The sequence below is a fragment of the Cladophialophora bantiana genome (genome assembly GCF_000835475.1).
Source record: "Cladophialophora bantiana CBS 173.52 unplaced genomic scaffold supercont1.5, whole genome shotgun sequence".
Lineage (NCBI taxonomy): Eukaryota > Fungi > Ascomycota > Eurotiomycetes > Chaetothyriales > Herpotrichiellaceae > Cladophialophora > Cladophialophora bantiana.
The window spans coordinates 787,573-807,532 of NW_015971579.1; the positions used below are offsets into that span (position 1 = coordinate 787,573).

At 52.2% G+C, this 19,960-nt stretch overlaps 7 protein-coding genes across 7 annotated transcripts; 3 read left to right on the forward strand and 4 right to left on the reverse strand.

The window, feature by feature from the left end:
• Positions 1-40: 40 nt before the first annotated feature.
• Positions 41-2,779, reverse strand: Z519_03878 (OPT family small oligopeptide transporter; the record flags this gene model as incomplete). The annotated part of the gene is made up of 1 exon (XM_016761625.1): positions 41-2,779. One exon carries the CDS (start codon positions 2,777-2,779, stop codon positions 41-43), a length of 2,739 nt encoding a protein of 912 aa, XP_016621963.1.
• Positions 2,780-3,867: 1,088 nt separating this feature from the next.
• Z519_03879 (uncharacterized protein) lies at positions 3,868-7,305 on the reverse strand (the record flags this gene model as incomplete). Its single annotated transcript, XM_016761626.1, has 2 exons — positions 3,868-4,958; positions 5,013-7,305. 2 exons carry the CDS (start codon positions 7,303-7,305, stop codon positions 3,868-3,870), a joined length of 3,384 nt encoding a protein of 1,127 aa, XP_016621964.1.
• A 347-nt stretch (positions 7,306-7,652) lies between these two features.
• Z519_03880 (uncharacterized protein) lies at positions 7,653-8,240 on the reverse strand (the record flags this gene model as incomplete). The annotated part of the gene is made up of 1 exon (XM_016761627.1): positions 7,653-8,240. The coding sequence occupies one exon, from the start codon at positions 8,238-8,240 to the stop codon at positions 7,653-7,655; it is 588 nt and encodes a 195-aa protein (XP_016621965.1).
• A 1,235-nt stretch (positions 8,241-9,475) lies between these two features.
• Positions 9,476-10,153, forward strand: Z519_03881 (uncharacterized protein; the record flags this gene model as incomplete). Its single annotated transcript, XM_016761628.1, has 2 exons — positions 9,476-9,568; positions 9,716-10,153. The coding sequence occupies 2 exons, from the start codon at positions 9,476-9,478 to the stop codon at positions 10,151-10,153; spliced, it is 531 nt and encodes a 176-aa protein (XP_016621966.1).
• Positions 10,154-11,972: 1,819 nt separating this feature from the next.
• Positions 11,973-12,668, forward strand: Z519_03882 (uncharacterized protein; the record flags this gene model as incomplete). Its single annotated transcript, XM_016761629.1, has 1 exon — positions 11,973-12,668. One exon carries the CDS (start codon positions 11,973-11,975, stop codon positions 12,666-12,668), a length of 696 nt encoding a protein of 231 aa, XP_016621967.1.
• A 1,461-nt stretch (positions 12,669-14,129) lies between these two features.
• Positions 14,130-15,017, reverse strand: Z519_03883 (uncharacterized protein; the record flags this gene model as incomplete). Its single annotated transcript, XM_016761630.1, has 1 exon — positions 14,130-15,017. The coding sequence occupies one exon, from the start codon at positions 15,015-15,017 to the stop codon at positions 14,130-14,132; it is 888 nt and encodes a 295-aa protein (XP_016621968.1).
• Positions 15,018-16,744: 1,727 nt separating this feature from the next.
• Positions 16,745-19,466, forward strand: Z519_03884 (uncharacterized protein; the record flags this gene model as incomplete). Its single annotated transcript, XM_016761631.1, has 4 exons — positions 16,745-17,041; positions 17,119-17,638; positions 17,672-17,885; positions 17,939-19,466. 4 exons carry the CDS (start codon positions 16,745-16,747, stop codon positions 19,464-19,466), a joined length of 2,559 nt encoding a protein of 852 aa, XP_016621969.1.
• Positions 19,467-19,960: the final 494 nt, after the last annotated feature.

Sequence of the window (19,960 nt, forward strand, 5' to 3'; positions counted from 1 at the left end):
TCCAGAAGCCTGCTCCCAGGCAAAGCATGGAGTCTCTCAATCACGCCCCAAATTTCTCTCCAGGCTTCAGCTTCAGCCATGGACACGCCTGCCAATCGCATCCCATCTTGTATACCTCCGTGCCCCACCACCTGAATCCATCCATCCAGCCGGGATACACGAATCCAAAGAAGACAATAAGCAGTGAGAAAGCCAACCCAGAGTCTAGTGCGGCGGACATGGTCATGGTGTATTTGCCCCACCAGCCCGGTGCCTTCCTTCTCACAAGCCAGTTGAACATAAAACATACCACGGCCCAGACGGAGAAGTTCAACCCGGTTGCGGGCGGAATCCAGGACAGCGAGCCGAAAAGGACGGGGAGGTTGATCCTGCGCCAGACGGACTTCTTCGCGCTTCTCCTTCCCAATAACCAGATGAGAATGGGTGCGATGAAGCCGATTAGAAAAGCCCAGACGAGGTGCCGATAGAGGGCACCCGGACCAAAGAAGCGTTGTGGTCCGACAACACCCCAAAGAATGCTCCCGTTGAAGTGGACACGGGCAATGGGACAGTTGAACCCGTTGATTGCTTGCGGGGTGCAGATGCCGGGGATGTTGATGAACATCCAATTGAGCACTGCAATTTGTACCAAGCTAGACACCAAGGTGGCGACCATCTGGACTTTGAAGAGCAATTTTGGTGGAATCTTCATATAGTGACCCAGTTTCAAGTCAGAAGAGAACTTGATGCCCTGTGCGGAAGAAATGTAGCAATAGGTCACAAAGACCATGTTGGCAACTGGGCGGCCAGGAAAGACAACGCCACAGATTAGTTGGCAGATTAGATAGAGGCTGCTGTGCTGGTTGGTAATGGCCATCACAATACCGACCGGGACAAAGAGAACGGTGGTGATGCCAAGAGCCATAAGGAGGCCGTACCATGGGAGATGCACCGGGTAGTACTCCACGACGAAGATTCCAACGCCTAACATGGTGACGAAGGTCAGCGCGTACCATGACATGGGTACGTCTTGATAACGCTTCATGAGACGGTTGTGGACGTCCTCACCCCCGGCCTGGATAGATTGACTGTCAATCCTACCCAGATGGGGTTCGCAGTGGCCGTTTTCGGCCGAGCTGGGAATGGGCTGGTACTCGGCATTGTCTTTCTCCTGTCTCTCGTGGAAGGCTTGTTGAGATTGTCGCCATATATCCTTGCCGTGCCAGCATGTTGTGTGGGTAAGTAAAGCCGACAGCGCGGCAAATTGTACTCCATACGACAGCACATATGTGATTGGTAGGTATACTTTGGAGTAGTTGTCATAGGCTTCTTTGTCAAAGAGGAAGTTTGGAGTGAGAATTTTGCTGACGTCGTAGGGCTTGCCTGTGTTGTCGAACACGGCCGAGGAGAGAATAGGTAAATATGCCGAGAAGAGGACATTCCGATAATAAAGTATCGGGGCGACAATCCACATCACTAGGATGAGTCCGGTAACAACGTTTGCAGCAGCCCACCATGGAGTCAGCAACGGCGATCCAATGTAGGCAATTTGAGCCCAGTCGAAGGTCATAGGGAAGAGCCCCAGTCCCGAAGCCACTCCGAAAAGGTTTGAGACGACGACATTCTTCGGGGCGAACCAGGTAACGACGTTGAAGTAACTCAAGGCCGGCATCAGCAGTCCCGGAAAGAAATACCACACGAAGGCTGCAGCCCAAACATAAATGAAGAATCTGTACCGCGAAATCGTCCATCCATTGGCCGGCTTGTTTTCATCCTTGTGCATCGTAGTGAACATGGCAGTCGACATAAGAGTGCCGGGCCAGATCATGGCAGCCGGCCGGACAAGGTATCTTCTGGTCAGTCCAGCGAAAGCGTAACCAAGGATTTGGGTCGATATGGTCAACAGGAGTTGATATAGAATGGGCACGTCCTGCTTGTAGAATTTGTGCTGCTCGACAATGACATCGGTGGCAAAGGCAAATCCGAAGGAGACGTTGCTGCTAATGTACACGCAAGCGTGTTCCTTTTCGTTCCAGCGCCCCTGCGCCAACCATAGCCGCAGCCATCCAAGTCGAGTCTGCGAGACCGGGAGCTCCTCGTTCTGCAGCGAGCCATTTACAAAGCACTGTTCCTGGTCGTCCGTCCGCTTGAGGAGGTAGTCCCAGAGCTTCCCCATAGGATGAACTAGCACTAGAGCAATAACTGGAGTAATGGCGACGCTCGGGTATCTCAATGAGAAAAACAGATTCGTAGCTGAGCCCCCTATTGCAAATAACAGCGACAGAGCCCACATCCGAGGCGTGTTTATAGACAGGGCAATGTTATCGGTGGCCGGCACCGAAGCTCGAACCTCGGGGTACGGAGAGTTGTCGGGGGGATCCTCTGCAGAGGGAACGTATTCATCGTCCATGCCCGACGGGCTTGCAGCACCGGTACTTGCATTGGAAGACTCTGCTTTGTCCTCGGCGATCGCAGAGTTGCAGGCGAAGGATGTTTTGGCATCCAAGCCCATTCCGACTTCACTGGCGGCAGAGGAGGACCTCCGACGCACCCACTCCGAGCTGCGCCGTTGCTGATAGTGTCGCCGTGCATCTGAAAAGTGGCCATGATCATCCCGGACATCGTGGGCGGACTGAATTCTTTTCCCACGGCTCTTCCTCGACACCCTCGGGCGGTGCGCATCCTCCTCGTCTTCGGATTCCACGTCCGAGTCCAGCCTCTCATTCAGCACCGGGACAGTGCCATAGGAACCGGTGCCCAGGGCCGGGGAAGAGCGTATCAGAAGCAGACTGCGAGACATGATGGCATCCCACGCACGGGAGATCAGTCCTCGGCGCCTCTGGACTGGGTGGGAGCGGGGAGGTGTCACCGCACAGAAGGCAACGGAATCGTGGGTTCGCGGAAGCTGGAGAGCAGTGCCCGGCTCAGTTTGGGGCTCCAATTCAGCTGGTGCAGCAGCATCTTGCTGCGCATGAGAAGGAGACGAGGACGAGGGAAATGTAGAGAGCTCGAGCGCAGGGGTGGTGGCGGTGGTAGACCGGAGGTGGGAAGTAGTTGTATTTGGAGCCTGACCCGACCCAGGGAGCATGGCATTGTTAGGTCCAAGTCATGGCTAGGCCGCAGTAGCAGCAACAGGAAAGAAAAGAAAAGTGGCCACGACACAGCCAGCGACACGACACAAGACACGACGTGGGAGGACTTCGCAGGTACCCAGTACAGGTTGCGCCGTTGGCTACACCGGGACAAAGTGGGCTGCAAGTGGTGCGATGGAACAACTAGTGAGGGCAGACTGGGCGGGATTCGGCGGGCGAGCTAAGCTACAAGTAGGTACAAGTACATAGCTATTAGACCATCACATCAGATAAGATTAGGGAAGAGCCCGACTCCCCTCTGCATTGTCCGGGCGCTTAGGGGGCCCAGAGGGGGGCCGAGGGCGCCCCCAAGTCACCCCCAAGTCACCCCCAACCGATTCTTGCCGTATGGGCACAGGTGCTGTAGCCCCTGCACAAGGCTGGTGGGCTTTCTATCACAGCCTCACCAATAGCACATTTCTCTCCATCCACGCCAGACCTTGAGAAAGTCGGGTGAGTTTTACTGAAGACCAGCCATGGCAATCTGGCGCCTGACCCCCTTCTGTGCACCGATTGCTCACTATTAGATCCGGTCAGAATGACGTCCCCGTTGGAGCCGTGGACCTTGGCTTGACATGAGACCGACATCGGCCTCTCTTCGCACGAGCATCTGCTTCACTTTTCCTCCCGTCCACATATAGACCATGCCTTTATCATATTCCTTGGTCTCCAACCATGCTCGTCAACCCTTGACCGGGGTGTCTGTGCATTGGATCCATCACAGCTCTACCAAGTCTTGCTCTCCTTGCGTCCCGCCTCAAAACCCTCCAACATCAGCCCCGGCCCGAGTCAACATGTCATACACCCGACTTGGCAGCTTGTATTTCACCAGCCCAGCAAAAACCATCAGATCCTTGGCCATGTTACTGAGTTGCTCTTTCATTTCATCCGCATCGCCACCATATCCTGCCTCCCACCTGCCATGCCGTATGATATTACCTCGTTCGCCCCCAATTGCCCGCACCGCCCACACAACACTGACTCCAGCACAACGGGCAAGGATTTGCGGAAGGGCGCTAAAGGCTGTTGCTGCCGCCCGGATGGTGGGAATAGATCCATTCGCCCGCAACGGCAGCAAGCCCAGGTCGTGAAGTTCCTCCAATGCTGTCATATATCGAGGCGGTTTGGCTTCGAGATGTTCTCGCACAGAAAGCAGTCGGATGAGGGCCCCACAAATCTCTCGGTTCGCGCTTGAAATTCGGTTGAAGTAGGCGGCGTTCTCATTGTACAAAGATATCATGTTCTTCCCCAATTCGAACGGAGAAGAGGTCGATTGTGTCAGTGACAATGACGACTGAGCTCCTCCCTGAGTGCTGCTTGACGGCTCACTCGGGCCATTGGACTTGCGAGGCTTCAGAGGTTGCAGCTGCATCGGTGCCTCCCCCAGGTCCAGCGTCACAGCATCAGCCAGTGCTCGGTTCAGCACGCTAATGACGTTGTCGTAGTCCTCACACAGATGATAGAGCAAGACGGCATCCGCAATTTGCCCCCGCTGATCCGCAATCGCCGCTGATTGGCGGGTGATGGATCTCAGAAATTCTTCTCGTGTATCGAGGTGGATCAACCTGGCCCGCAACTCAATGGCTCCAGGTATCCGAGTCCCGTCGCTACGAATGTCGCCCAGCAATTTGGCAAACTCTCGAGTTTCGAGGCATAGTTCTCGTAAGCACTCGTGACAAGCATTGATGTGGACCAGACCGAGGCTGGCAGGTTGCAGGTCCGAGTTGAGGCAGAGCATCGAAAGGTAATCCACGGCTGGGACAGGCAGTGCCGTCCTAAAAGTTCCCGTATGATATGCCACGAGCGGCACAAAGTTGATCATAGGCTGCTGCGTTGTCGAAAATGTCACTGTGTCATGGATCAGCGCCGACCAGCAAGATTGAAAGAGACGTTTGTACTTACAGAGCTCGTTGCCTGCCACCGAAAAGTCCGACACTCTCAACAACCCGTAATATGACAGGGCAATGGCGAAATGCACTGCACTCAGAGGATTGAAATTGTGCAGATAGTCTACGGCATGTTCAAACATCCCCGCGAGAACTTGCATCAAGAAAAAGGTTCCGTAGGCATTCGAACCTTCGACTTGATTCTTTTGGAAGTGTTTCTGCCCAATTTCCGAGATCGTCTCACAGATCTGTTCGAGCCCAAAGATCTCACCTGATATCTCCTCGTACATTTCTGGCTCTCGCGCAAGGCTGAATTGGAGCCATAGCCAGTCCTCAACCCCCTGTCCTACTGCGTCCAGATGTCTTGAACTCAAATCGCATCTTCCGATCACTTTGTAGCACGCGATCCTGTAGGGATCCACCGTGTTCTTTGGGCCAACCTTGGTACGATTTTGATATTCGTTGTCGATCATGTCTTGCAGTTTACGGCCCAACCGTCGATCTGGATGATTCGCATATGCTGTCAAGTATGAGACAAACCGCCGCTCGACAGACTGAAAAGCAAGGTCGTTGGTCACATAATCTGCCGCTTCCTTGACAAAACCGCATCTTAGTAGGTAAAAGATGAGAACCCAGCAGTAATCACCGTTCTCGCCGCCCAGTTGTTGAAGCTCTGACCCATCCGGTGCTAGGTCTCGTCGGGCAGCCCGCAGTCGGATGTAGGCCCGCACAATATTGATGACACTTGGCTGTCCTCCCAACGCTGCTTCTCTAGCGTTTTTATCAATCAAAGATCGGAGCTCTCGCCAGAATGCCTTTTCCAAGTAGACCCGAGAGCCCTCGACCATCTGTTTCTTCAGTTTCAGGGTAGCGGGGCCAGAAACCGTTTCGTCCAAATACGCCTGGGCATATTGTCGTTCCTTGACTGTTGACTGGCCTTCTTTGGTAATTTCCCGCAAGGCTTGGTACGCGTCCACTATTTGTCGAGGGCTATCGGCCTTGTTCTGCTCCTCTGTATCGGCAAAGCTCTGGAGAAGCGCATAGGGTTCCTCTCGCAGCCTAGCTTGGTTGAGGTCCTCCACTTTGCCAATGAATGACTTCTCCTTGGCCCTGAGCTCACGCTGAACTTGTGAGCTCGAACGCGGCGGCCCTGATGGCACTGGAGCAGCACCTTCACTCTTGAAGAAGGACGTCGTACCAGCACCAGAACCTGGGGTGCCAATGATTGATTTTTCCATGGCTGACCGACCAAACACACTTCTGGCAGGCCGTGATGTCTCGGAAATCCCTTCCTTACCTCGTCCGGTAGGTTTACCGAAGCCGCCTGGGGTCGATCTCCCAGCCTCTGCCCCTGTTCCGTCTTCCGGGGATACCAAACCCAGGTGTTCCATGATCCGAACCTTCTGTTCTTCAAGATCGACACCCAAGCTTTCTTCAATAAAGCTGTCGACTTCTCGGTAGACACGTTCCATGCTCTCCTTTAGCACTGCCTCTCGGCCCTTGACTCTCAAGTCTCTCAGGTAGGCACTGGACTCATCGGCGAAGGTTTGTGCCGCAATTCGCGACATTGGGGTGGACTCATCGGGACCCAATGCTTGGAAATCCTTGTAAGCTTGACCCGGAGCAACACCGGAACCAGCCAGCAGATAATGGGCACGGCTGTCCGGCAGAGGCTCGGCCTGCCTTGCGCCACGTTGTCGAATCTCTTGTGCGCGTCTCGCCAGATCTCCCAGGTCCATACTAAGGCTGGGCAGTTGAGTTTGACGGCCAGTACCCTCGGCCCATAACCTCGGCTTCTTCTTTTGACGTTCGAGCAGACTGCTGAAATATGCGGCATCTCGATTGTTTTGCGGAGGGGCTGCTGCTGGTTGAGTCGCCTGCGGCGCAGTTGTGCTTGCTGCGGTGGCACCACTCAATAGTGAGGGAGTGCTCGCTTGTTGTTGCGTGGTCGGAGCGCCGAAGAGGGTAGTTGTTGCTGCGGGTTTTTGAGCAGCGGATGACATTGTTCCAAAGAGACTAGTCGACGGACCTGAGGTGGTTGTCGTGGTTCCGAAGGAGAAAGGGGCAGAAGTCTTTGCAGGACCACCACCTAGACTGAAGAGGCCACCAGATGGAGCAGCACTTGAGGTAGCAGCAGTGGTATTGAGGCTCGGGAAGGAGAAGGGTTGAGACGATTGCGAGGTAGAAGGGTCAAAGATAGACTTGCGTTTTCCCTGCGCATCAGTGGTTGGGTTCAGATTGGCAGCACCAAAGGGATTGCTGGAACCCGAGGTCCCTTGCCCAGAAGGCGTTTGCCCAAAAAGCGACATGCTGGCTGGAGACTGAGAGTTACCAGTGCGAACAATTGAATCGGGAATGCTGAAAGTCGCGTCTACAAATTTAGACCGCGTTCAATGAATCGCAGGTCGCAGCCGCAGCCGCAACTGGGAGCTGGGTGGCCTTGGCAAAGTCTCGCTGCTTTAACACTGGCTGCATTAGGCACCACTATGAAGGGCGTGGAAAAAAGCACATCATCAATTTGAGAAACAGACCTTGCCAACCGCAGCCTACCCAAAACAAAACGATTGAAGGTTCTACCAATTACAAATTACATTCCTCTGCCTGGGCCAGAAACCAAAAGTCAGGTTCCCACATCCTCCGTGGGGCTGATGGCGAACTAAAATACAAGTCTAAAGTTCTGATGAGGCCCCGATTTCGCGACCGGAGCTAGGTAGGACAGAGGACAAGTTTCTGCAAAATCCCACCCGAACTGTGCATCTGAAAACGAGTCATAAGGCGATGGCGATGGCACAAGGAAGTTCTGGCCTTCCAAGCCGCCGTCATGGCCCCAGAATTCGTACTTGAACGGATCCTCTGTGCCTTGGGGCTCGACACCCCCGAAAGGTTGATCTGGCGGGGGCTTATCAGGAGTCTCAACGTCAGTCAACTTGTCTGGACCTGTCGACGGGTCCTGGTAGTCGCCCCATTCGATCTGAGGCTGTGTCTGACAGTCCTCGGCACTGGCAGGGGTGGTTGTGGAGGAGCTGGCGGGTGAGATGGTTGACTGTGAGTATCTCGCGCCGTGCTCGTTGTCAGCCTCGGTAAGCTCGAGAGGCGTCAGTCCAAGATGCTGCAGAATGTCGTTCACACTTAAGTCGTCTTTCGCTGATTGAGTGGCTGGGTCATCCAATGCCCCACCCGTCCTCAGCCGGTGATGAAGTATTTGGATGGCCTCAATGAGGGTGGCTTGCTGTCGCCCTAGCATTTCGGCATAGCTTCAAACCGATCAGTTCTGGGGTCGATCAAGAAGCGCAATCATGTCGACTTACGCCAATACTGTATATGGCCGAGAGTTTCTCCGCACATGGGTGTATGTGCACGACGTCCCCCGTCGAGTGCAACTTTTGCACGGAGTATCTCCATCGCACTTTGGTTGCAATCGCTGGTCAGAGCTTTCCACGAGCAAAGACGAATATTGAACGAACCTTGGCCTTTTTGATCCTACAGAGATCGCAAGCGCGAATGGTGCGCGGGTTCTTCTTCTTCCTTTTGGCATAGGAGAAGTCACCTGCGGCCCCAAACCCAGCATTGCACCGCTCAGCAGGAGGAGCGGGTGCAAGTGAGATGGAGTATTGGCTTCCCCGGGGCATGATGGACGGGGGAGTGTTTGTATCGTTCATGGCTCCTGTTGATGGTTTCACTAAAATGGATGATACTCTTTTGGACAACGCTGAGGACGACCATAAATGCAGAGGTTGATCGCCCAAGTGCCCAAGACTCCGTGTTACGACTTTTTAAGGATTTGATAAGATGCGGATGCCGGAGTCTGGTCGTTGTTGATAAAGTTATCCTTTTCCATCGTCTGAAAGTAACGTACCGCTTCGAGCCAATGTGCCATTGTAGAATCCGTGAGGCGGTCCCGCATCGGACGGCCATTAAGCAATCATGAGATGATTTTCGGTCTCAAGGCTCAAAGCCGGAAAAAACCCGCGCCGCGAGTCATTCCCCCCATGCCGCTTCCCATGCCGCTCACCTTTTGTACCCAGCAGGAAAACATCCCTCACCTGATGGCAATACTATTTCCCACCTGCGTCTTCTGGTGCCATGCCTTCAGAGCATTTGCTCGAAAGAACGTGGGCGAGTGATCCTCACGTTCTGCATTCAAGCGAGTGCAATATGTCAACAGTCTCCACCTATTGGACCTTCAAGAAATTTCCATTGCGGTTCTATTTGCAAGGAAGCGACGGTCGCACCATTGTCATCTCATCGCTATGGTGTGATAAGACCGTCACTGGCCATGTGGCTTGCTATCTTTTCTCTAGCAGCATATCGTCGACGTGATGCGACGAGAGTTATATAAACAATGCGAGAAGTCTGTATCCAGTTATTGCACTCAATCCACCAACAGCTCGAATCGACAGCAGAATCCCCTGTCTCGTCAAAGAATCAAGCTATTTCACACACGCTTCCGCGACAACACCTTTTGAGTGTTAAATGGCAATGAAGATGTTCGAGAAGATGACGAAACCCAGTGACACCGTCGTTCGGAACGTCTCCAGATTTCTTTATCAGGCTGAAGCCTTGTTTGGCGGTGTAAGTAACCTTGAGGGTTCGACAGTGTTTGGCGCTTTTGTACAAGTAGAATTTCCAGTCCCTTGACCAATCTCCCGCCCCGGGAGCGTTGGTCATGACTTGGACTGGACCGACAAGAACATACGCTAACGCATTTGATTCCTCCAGATCATCCTTGGTATCGTCAGCTGGTACCTCTCCCACTGGCAAGACACCGAAAAGTATCCTGGCGCACGTCTGTGCTTCACTGAAATCTTTGCTGGCTTTGCCATCATCTACGGAAGCATCCTGATTTGGACCTACAACTGGTTCCCCTATCTCTTTGCGGTGATCAACTTCATCTTCAGCCTGGCATTCTTCTCTGCCTTTGGCGCTCTGATTGAATGGGACTGTAACGAAAACTGGGTCGGATGGAAAGAAAACATTGGCGGCTCATACAAGGCCTGTTGGAAGGCCACCGAGGCTTTCACCTTCATCGCCGCCTTCTTCTTCCTAGTCAGCACCGTCTTTGCCTGTATGACCACATCCGCCACGACCGAGCACCACATGCCCATGTATCACAGGAAAGCCAGCGGAACCAGCAGCACCCCTGAAACCCAAGTTTAAGCCGTGTCAAGACCGTCGACCATGACCAAAGTGAATACACTCCCTCTTTCAACCAACACTTTTCATTGTCGCCGATACCGAAAGCACTCACTGTAACAACACTTTCCTTTGTGTGGTCTTTTTCCTTGCGCTTAATGGAGAGTCTCTGATGGCGTGTTATCACTCGCCAGGCACGCTCTCGGAGAAGGTGGGCCAATCCAGGGCGGGGAGGGAAGGGGGACTGGCCGAGGGAGCTGATGTGTAGAGAAGCTCTTGCGTACGAGTTATAAAGCGAGTTTTAACGGCAGTGTCAGCGCGCGCGTGCTATTAAGAAATGATACCCCCTGGAGCAGTTCTCATATCAGCAAGTACTTCCATAGCCTCTGGACGAGATGCTTACATCTGAAAAGAATAATCATAATATTATGTGCTCAAAACACTTGTTCTCTCAGACAAACAAATAAGCTCAACTGCAAGGCTGCAGATTACATGTAAAGTCTCAATGGAGCCAAATTTCAACCAGCAATGGATTACTTCTTCGGGTTTTCTTTCCACTCTATCCCAATAATTTTTTTTATGGAGGGGCACAACTATAGACACATGTGACGTCATTTACCTGTAACTCCACGCTCACTACCGAGTCCTACTGTACGGAGAATATACAAGTACTTGGGCCACGACATACGACGGACCGGTCTAGCGCAATCTTCGCACCCCCATCTAACGTGATAATGTATTTCCGACTCCTAAGCCAAAATCTCATTCGTGAGATGTTGGTGTGACTATGTGAGGAACTTTGAGGACCCTGCAGCCAGAGTGGAGCTCGGCAACGCGGCCTGTGACCCTGAAAGTCAAGGGCTGAATGCGGAAGAGCCGCTGAGATTTCGTGACCAGGAAAAGTTGAGTTGATCTGGAGATTACGGCCCCCAAAATATCACGCAAAATCTCAATTTGAATGCCAGGTCACCCAGGTAGTTATGTAATTGTGTCAGCCCTACGCTATCGATATCCCCCCCAATACCCCCAGACTGGCCGAGAATATGGCCGAGAATATGCGGTGGCTCAGACCCAACGAGTCCCCAGGCCACACAACAATGTGGCCGTTTTGCACATAATCGCGCAGTCCCCTCAGTCCAAAGACAGTTAACTCTACCCGAGAATGACCCAAGTCCAAAATCACCCATTACGCTCCCTGACCCAGGGGTGGCATAGTGTCAGCTGACAACTACGTACCCTACCAAGTATGTTGAGGCCCAGAAAAATATAAGAGAATGTTGGCTCGAGACCAAGTCATCGGATCTCGGAATCGGAGGACATGGACGGAGCCAAGCAACGTGGGCTGAGGAGGTGCAGAAAAATCTTTCGATGGTAAAAGTCAGTGACCCCTCAGCGACAGGGGGAGATGTCCGCCCAAAGTACTGGCATGAGGTTGCGTGACATTCTTCGCGGTTCGCATTACTTCGGGGATCAATCGCAGTTCGAACCAGTCTTGTCCTTGCCTCGCTGGCTGCCTGGAGAAATACTCCGACAGGCCGTTGCTGTTTCATGTGGCTCGGAATTGCCTAGAAACACACTCGAATCATCTCTCGTATACTCATGAGTTTGTCATACGACAGCTTCCAACCACTTACAATTGAGGATTCCGGAGCACACGAAATACTTCAATGACACCGGTCTCTCCTCGGATAGTTGCGACCAGGGAGTCAAAAAATCCAATTCAAGGACTACAAACTACTTCAAACCATTTTACCTGTATTAAAGCGGTATCTCCCCGGCGAGATCAAAGACAAGAGCAACCAGCACCTATCCTTGCTATCAATATCATTCACATCTTGCAGAGATGGCCCTAGTCATGGACGAGACGGCCTTCAAGCTCCTCTGGCTGGCCCAGTGGAAGCTCCAACAGGAGTCGGAGCACATGGAGCCAAAGCTTACCAAGATGATTGGCCACCTTTCCGTGTATCAGAAAGCGGCCCAGTATATGGAAGAACATGACGTGAGCAACCTCACTATTTGGGCTCCCCCGCAAGATGTTGACCATGGCCAGGTGGAGGATACCATATTCGGCAAAGAGGATCAAACCGACGTCCTAGATGAATTCTCGGAGCTTTTGACGCACGATTCAGCTGAACCCTGTCAACAACCAGAAGAGTCATCGAGGATCACAAGCTCAGTGCTCGTCACTGAGGTTGAAGTTGACGCCGAAGGCGAAAGAAATCCTTTCTCCGACGACGAAGAGGTCTCCAGTCGAGGAGAGGATGATATGGACTGGAGCAGCGACGAAGAAACAGAGTTTGGCAGTGTGTCGAGCTTCGACGAGGAAAATGATGCCGACAGTGGGGACATTGCTAATCATATCGCCCTAGAAGAGAAAAAGGGTGATGTGGATATGGACCCTATCTGGAGGCTCAAAGACCGCGAGACGGAGCTGCCTCCTGATTTCGATGGCTGGTCGCGATATTTTCCCCCGCTGGCACGGCCTGGCACTCCTTCACCCGCGGTAATCGATGGTATTACCGTCGTCGACGCTTCGTGACCGCCCGCCGATCCCGCAGAGCGGGTAAATCCTTCAAAGCATGGCACCGTCGAGTTGCGCATGAACTGAGTTGCCAGTCAGTCCTATCACTTACAACGACTGGTAGAAGCCAGGTTCTCACGACACTTCATTGCCTTGACCCAGGCCACCACTGAGCCAATGGGCCTTGAAGTACTGTTGTACGTGTGTGCTGCCACGGTCTACCTGAAGGGGGCAGATATGCCCAGGCTCGGTAACCAGGCGCAGCCCTGATCAATGACGGAATACTCGTTGGGAAATGGGAGGGCCTCGAGGGATGGGAAAGAGAAGGATGGGGGAAAAGAAATCAGACTGCGTCAAGTGCAAGTGCCACAGTCTTATCCGACAACAAGTCGAGCCGTGGCCGACGTGTATTCGAGTCCTTCTGAGGATGTCAGAGACGCGACCAGGGATCCCCTCGCCAGGTCTTGCAAAAAAGAAAAAAGGTACATGTACCTAGGGATGTAAATTAGGAGCCTGTACCGTCTCACGAAGACAAGGAGAGAAAACACTTCAGCCTCTTCTTCAATCACTGAGACGCGGGGTCACATGAAATTTTATCGTACTCAACTCAGAATACCGACCTCCTATTTGGGCGACACATTCGTCAACACAAGAAAGCTAGTAGTACTCCGTGTTTTATACCCAGTCCCCAGGTGAGAAATAGGGGCTGACTCAAAGCCATTCAAGATGCGAAGGCTTCCCCAAAACCCTTGACGCGACGCGACGCGACTTGGTGCTGCTCGCGGATATGACACTGCTTCGCGTGAACCACCCCGCCACAAGGTCCCAGGTCTCCTAATGTCGTTGGATCACCAGCGTCATCATCGTCCCTCCCCAAGACATTGTAAAGTTACCGAAGAAGGATTTTCTTCATTATTACATACATATTTGATTCTTCTCAGTATCTGGAAAATTTTCTGCAAAATTTTCGAAGGGTCCTGGCGCTGGCCCTTTTCCAATGCGCCCGCCTTGACCACCAGGTCACCCAGATGCATCATCAATGATTTCATCATCATCGTCGTGTGCATCATAATTCAATCCTCCCTGCCTGCCATGCCTGTTTGTCTGGCCTGCACGTATACCAGATAAGGCTCAAAAGCCCAAAACCTTCCTCCCAAACATGATGAAAGAAGCAAGAAAAATTACGTACTGCAGACACTGCCAGAGCCGAAAAAGTCGAAAACCCCGGACAAAGTGGTTTTGTTTGCCGGGGGGGTACAGGACGACTTTGCCTCAATATACCCCGGCCAGTACATTGAAGATCAGAATTTTTTTTCCTCCCATGCCAAAGGTCGTTACACAGACACATAGACACACACAAACTCAGTCGCGCAGAGTGACGACTGAAGAAAAAAAGAGGAGATCGAGGAGAAGGTTGATTGATGATGAGGCGGAGGCAGAACACATTCTCACGACAAAGAACTTAATTAGAGCACAATGTCATTGCTTTTGGACGTCGAGTTGCACCATATCCTTGAGAAGCGAGGAGCAGTCGTCGTAGTTGACGAGCTTTTGGAAGATACCGACTTGGTCCTGCAAGCGCTTGATCTCATCATCCAGGTGCCGAATCTCAACTTCCGACTGGTGGATGTAGTTGATCGCCCTAGACATGATGTCGGACTTGCGGACCCTGCCTGAGAGCGTTGGGCTTGTAGGTGAGGTATTGAATTGAGAGGCGGGCGAAGTTGGACTGGTCTCAGCGGCCAGAAGCACGCGATGGAGCTGCATCATTTTGCCGTTGAGATTGTCACGGTAACGCCTCTCAATCACGGAATGGGCGAACTTTGCTTTGAGAATGGCTGATTCATCCTCACTTGACGAGTTAGACTGGTTGCGCTTCTTCCGGGGTCTTCCCTTTTTTGGCTGAGACGATCCTGAAATACGCGGGGTAGTGCGATTGCGGGAAAGGCACTTCTTGGAGCTGTACGTCTCGGTGTCTGCCAGGCTGGGTGACGACAGGGGTGAGATGTCACTGCCATCATCCTTGGCACCGAGGGCACAGAAGTCTGCTTCGGGGGATTGGTAGTCCATGGCGAACTCAGAGTTATCCAACTGCAGTTGAGCTGGCCCGACAGTCTGCACCGCCGGACCAGCAGGCTCAAATGGTTCCAGGCATGGGCTGAGATAGGGAGCATTCAGATACGGCTGCATGTCGTAGCTTCTGCTCGGTTGCATCTGTTGAGTCTCTAGAGGCAGAGACCATGTGTTGAGGTCCTTTGCGACTAAGTCGTGGTCGTCCCCGTCAGACTGGAAGTTGGTAAAGTACGTTCCATCCTGAAATTGCTGTGACCCCTGGTCAAGGAAAAAGGGCTCTTGATAGTATGCCATGATGGGTTGGGGGTTGCTGGTGCTGGACTTTGGTCAACAGAACGAGGTACAGCTGTTTTTGATAAGGGAACACTGAAGCACCGGCATTTTCTTCCAGAGCGAGTCTGATGCTCTTGATAAAGGTTTTGACCGTGTCAGTGTACATGCCGACCATCTCTGATCGCACAGGTTCTGGGCCCTGAGGACCCCGGGGGCCCCCTTGTCAAGGGACCTAGCGAACACGATTGGATAGGCTCTGCGAGGAAGATGGTTTCTAAGGGCCAATGTGTAGGGCACATGGGTCGGAAGTTTGTCGCAGCAGACCACCAATCAGTCCACCAAAGATGGCCCGAGGGGTGCGAAGGACCAACACCTTACAAAACTGGGTCTCGACATTGTTGTTCGGCTGGACATCTCCGTTAGCAGCTGCGCAGCAGCTCCAGCAGGGCCAGCGATCTGCACTAAGTGCGCAAAAACCTACCAGTAGGCATATCCGCGTTTTTACCAAAACCTGATATTTTACAGGTATTCTACTAGCTTTTCCTAGGTAATAAACAGGGTATATGTGTCACTTATGAACACCTTGTAAATGACTTCGGGTCTTCTCAACAACTTTCTCGATATCTTATGTTATTGTTGTGCTATTTGGATATAAATCAAACCAACTTTACGCGCTCGTATAAGAGCTTTGAGTTTATATGGCGCGACTAAGTCTCTCGACTTTATCACCAAATATCCCGATTACGGTGTAGATTTTCAAAAAGATTCCACTAGGCATTAGAAGAATATGTAAATACTTACAGAATACAAGAATTTCATTTAGCAGTTGACACCCAAGTTACTGAGAAAAGTTGTGATGTAAGTGGTCACTTTGGTGTAAGTTGACGTGCCATGCCTAGACTTTTGCGCACTCCCTCTACTTCCTGCGTCTTGCGTTCCCCAATTATGTTCGAGGCACGGGCGAAAGGGCTTGCGAAGCCCTAGGCTCTTAGGCTAGTGAGGCTCTTGGCTCTTGTTGGCTCTTGGTACCGGTCGAGAACCGGAGCTGACCTACCACGCCCGAGTCTCACGCTCACATGCTCTGCGCATCTGCTCCCTGGGCCCTAGTCAGCTTCGCACAAACTTCGCAACAGCTCGGACGTCTCTCGCAGACGATCGGATCTGGCCATCCGTGAGTCCCACTCGGGGAACGACGTCACCGTCCACCTTCTTGCAGGCTCTCTCGCAAGTCCGAGGAGTTGTTCTCACTGTCGTCGGCAGAGCAAGTCGGTGGCAGCAAATCTCACCATACCCTCACGCGAGAGCAGGTATTTGCCCGCACCGGAGAACGTCGGCTTTTCGCGGTTGAGTTCACGTGAAATTGACTTTTCAATTTTTTTCTCTGTCTCCGGGGCCTGTAGCACTTCCCACCGATGTTTTTGATTTTGGCCTTTTCGTCACATTCTTCAGGAGGGGATAATATTCACGCGACACCAAGTGCGAATTACCGGATTAGGTAATTTCCACTTGGCACAGAATTATTATGAAAGCTCGAACTTTTCCAAGGCCCATTGCGGAGTATTAGCTTCCGAGGAAAGATCTGGGGCTTTACGCCAAGCGCGAATCGGCGGCAAGCGTGGAGAGGTCGGTGGTCTGATCGACAGTTACCTCGTCCCTAATACCTCATTACCAGATGGCTTAAAAAACTTGTCCACCGCGTACGCGGTGAGGGCGCTGCGAAAGATTGCCCCAGCCCTTGCATCGAGGGAATGGACCACATACCCACGCCGGAGCACCCTTTCCGACCCATCCATGTGCCTTGGTTGGGCGGAAGCCAGAAATTGAAAGTTAATTACGAGTATGATTCCAAGGGATTTCTCGATTTCCCTTCGCGGCATGGCTGGAGTACGCAGAGTCTCCAGGACGCCAATTTCGAGGGCAAGAACGCTGCGCAAACAGCTGCCTTCCTTCAGGAATGGCTCTACTTTGGATTAATCAGTTCCGTATTCCAGATTTGCGGTATCTCTTTCAACAGGCACGATTTCATACGACGGACGTCGGGGCTCGTAAGTCCAATGCATTGAAGTTTGTCATGTCACAATGACACACGCACAGTCTCTAACAAATGCAACAGGGGAAGAAGAAGTACAGAGCCTTCGTTACCACGAGAACGTTGGGCAAGAAGTTGCAACAATGGTACGACAAAGAAAAGTATGGCCCATCGTCTACAAAGTCGGAGCACGAACAAGACATCAGGTACAACTTCACATTTGCCTCGGGAGTGTTAGAGGCGTTCAATCGCAAACTACGATCCGCCGGCGACAATGTTGAAGAAGCGACATATCTGCGCAACTGTCTACCCGGAGAGGCCGAACTCTCAGTTGTCGTTTTACTGGCCACGATCCAGTACTTTCACATGGTCATATATGACCCTCCAAGTAGACTGGTGGTCCCTACCTGCCCGTGGCTCTCGTCGCTGATGGTGAGCGAAGGCTGGTGTGCGGGGCAAGTAACCAAATTGTGGAGGCGCCATAACAATGTCTTGACCATGTATTACTTCAAGATGCTGGGTCCGCCGACGGTGAAGAAAGACCATTCCCGTTGCTCAGCAAGACGGTGCGCAGCCAATGATGTCCTAGAAGACATATATGTCACGGCGCATTGTCCCGTAGAGCCATCTTTTATGCACTTCCAAGTCCCGAAGATGATTACGAAACGTATGAATTGCAGATGTGGTGGCCACATGGGCCCGCCGAGCGATAAACTTGTTGCCATAATAAAGGATGGGAAGATTCCGATCATCTCGGTCCGGTGTCCAACTACCACTCAGAACGGGAAATGGGATGATTCCTTAGACCTTAGGGTCATCGCGTATACCGGAGATACTCCATACGTCGCGATATCCCACGTGTAAGTCTGTTGATCCCGCAGAACTTCAACATGCAAAGGCTGACGGCTTCAAGCTGGTCTGACGGATTGGGAAATCCCAGAGCAAATACCCTCCCGATTTGTCAGTTGAAGGCGCTTAGGACGCAGCTACAATACATGATACTCACGAACCCAGAGTACTTTGACGATATCTTTCCCGAAGGCTTGCATATCCACAAAACGGCCCGTCTAGAGCGACTTCATTTCTGGATCGACACTCTTTGCGTCCCCGTCAACAATCTCGAAATGAGAAAGAAAGCTATTCTGGACATGCGCAATGTCTACGAAGCGGCATCCGCTGTCTTGGTTAAAGATGCCGAATTGAATGCGCAGAGCCGGTACTGCCCTCTCGAAGAAGTCATGGCCCGCGTCTGCGTGTCTCCCTGGTGTGGACGACTGTGGACTCTGCAAGAAGGAACCTTGAACGACAGGGTCTTCGTACAGATGTCTCACAAAGAGGTTGTCATGCTTGATGACCTAAACGAGCCGACGCGCTCGCTTGTTCTGCTCTCAGATGAGTTACTCGATGCGGAGTCGGCTGATCTGATCGAGCCCATTTCCGGGTCTCTAAATGGCGACCATAACGGGGGACCGGGGCACATGGACTTTGCGGCAAAGTTTGCAGCTTGTCCGTCGGCTATTCTGTCAATGAACGTCCTCCCCGGCAGCATCGGATCTAATCCCATTTCGCGGCAAACAAAGGCAGAATTGTTTTTGCAAATCTTGACTGAGGTACAATGCAGGGAAACCAGCAAAGCCTCCGACGAAGCAATTTGCATCACGACCTTGTTGGACGCAGGAGTTGAAGACGTGCTTAGGGAAAGCACTCGTGACAGACGGTGGACCGTCTTCTTATCAGTTGTCGAGGATATTATTTCAGCGCGAATTATCTTTGCCAGTTTACCTAGGATGACCCTAGAGGGATACAACTGGGCGCCGCGGACATTTTTGAGCTGCGCCGCCGGGCCGGAGCTCGTAAGAGTGGTCAATGTCCATGGCTTTGACCCAGGAAATCAGGAGCTCCAACAAGACTCGGACATTGAAGAGCCAAATCACGCGCGACAAGTTTCCAGACCGGTCCGCATCGGCGAACGCGGGCTGATGGTCGCCTTCATGGGGCTCACATTTCAGCCACTCGCGAATCCTCTATCGCCGGAGTTTTGTTTCACAGAGGACGATGGCAACGTTACTTATTGGTGCGTTACGGAATATTCTCCAGTTCATTTTGAAGCATACTTTGAGGGGACTGCTTTTCTGCGCGAGGAGTCCTGGGACATGGCCAAACCGGGGGCGCCTTCACGGCTGTCAGTCGTCCTTGAGAATCACTTTTCGGACCCAACTGCACCGGTCCGGGGAGCGCTGTTGACGAACTGTCGCGAAGAGGCCAATGTGGTGTACGGAAGGTATCTGTGTCTTGTTCTTGTTATGCGGACCACAAAAAGCTACCAGCCGCCGGCGTTTGAATTGGCCAAGGAGAAAATGGTACAAAACACGGACCACGCCCAGTGGGAATTGGCCGTGGATGCGAAATTTGGAGGGCAACAAGAGTGGTGCATTGCGTAGTTTTGTAAGACTTGCTGGTCGGGCGAGTCCCAATCGACGATAGAGCAATATCATACGAGTAATGGTACGCTAGTCTGACTTGTATTCTTGCAAAACGGCAATACGAGTTATGAGGTTTCTACCAGGTACCTATTCTGAGCACACGCTATTACGTACGGAGATATGTACTTGTACGGAGGCAAGGCTGTGGGTGTTCAAGGGTGAACTGCTTGTTAGGGCAGCGAGTGATCTTGGAGCCTCCTTGGCGTTGAGGTCATGGCGGTCGGCGAGTCGGGTGCGCCTCGAAGTCTCCTGAGGGTAAGGAACCGTGGAAGTTTTGAAGCAAGAAAAACTTGATTGTTTGTCTTCCCATCTGCATTCAAGCTACGTATCAGCGGGAGTCTATGACTGCCTTCGCTATCATAATCAACATCATAGCAATCTCCTAGCTTTGCTCGACTTCCTTGTAACTAACTAATCAGAAAAGTCTGAACGACGGAGCCACACAAGTCACG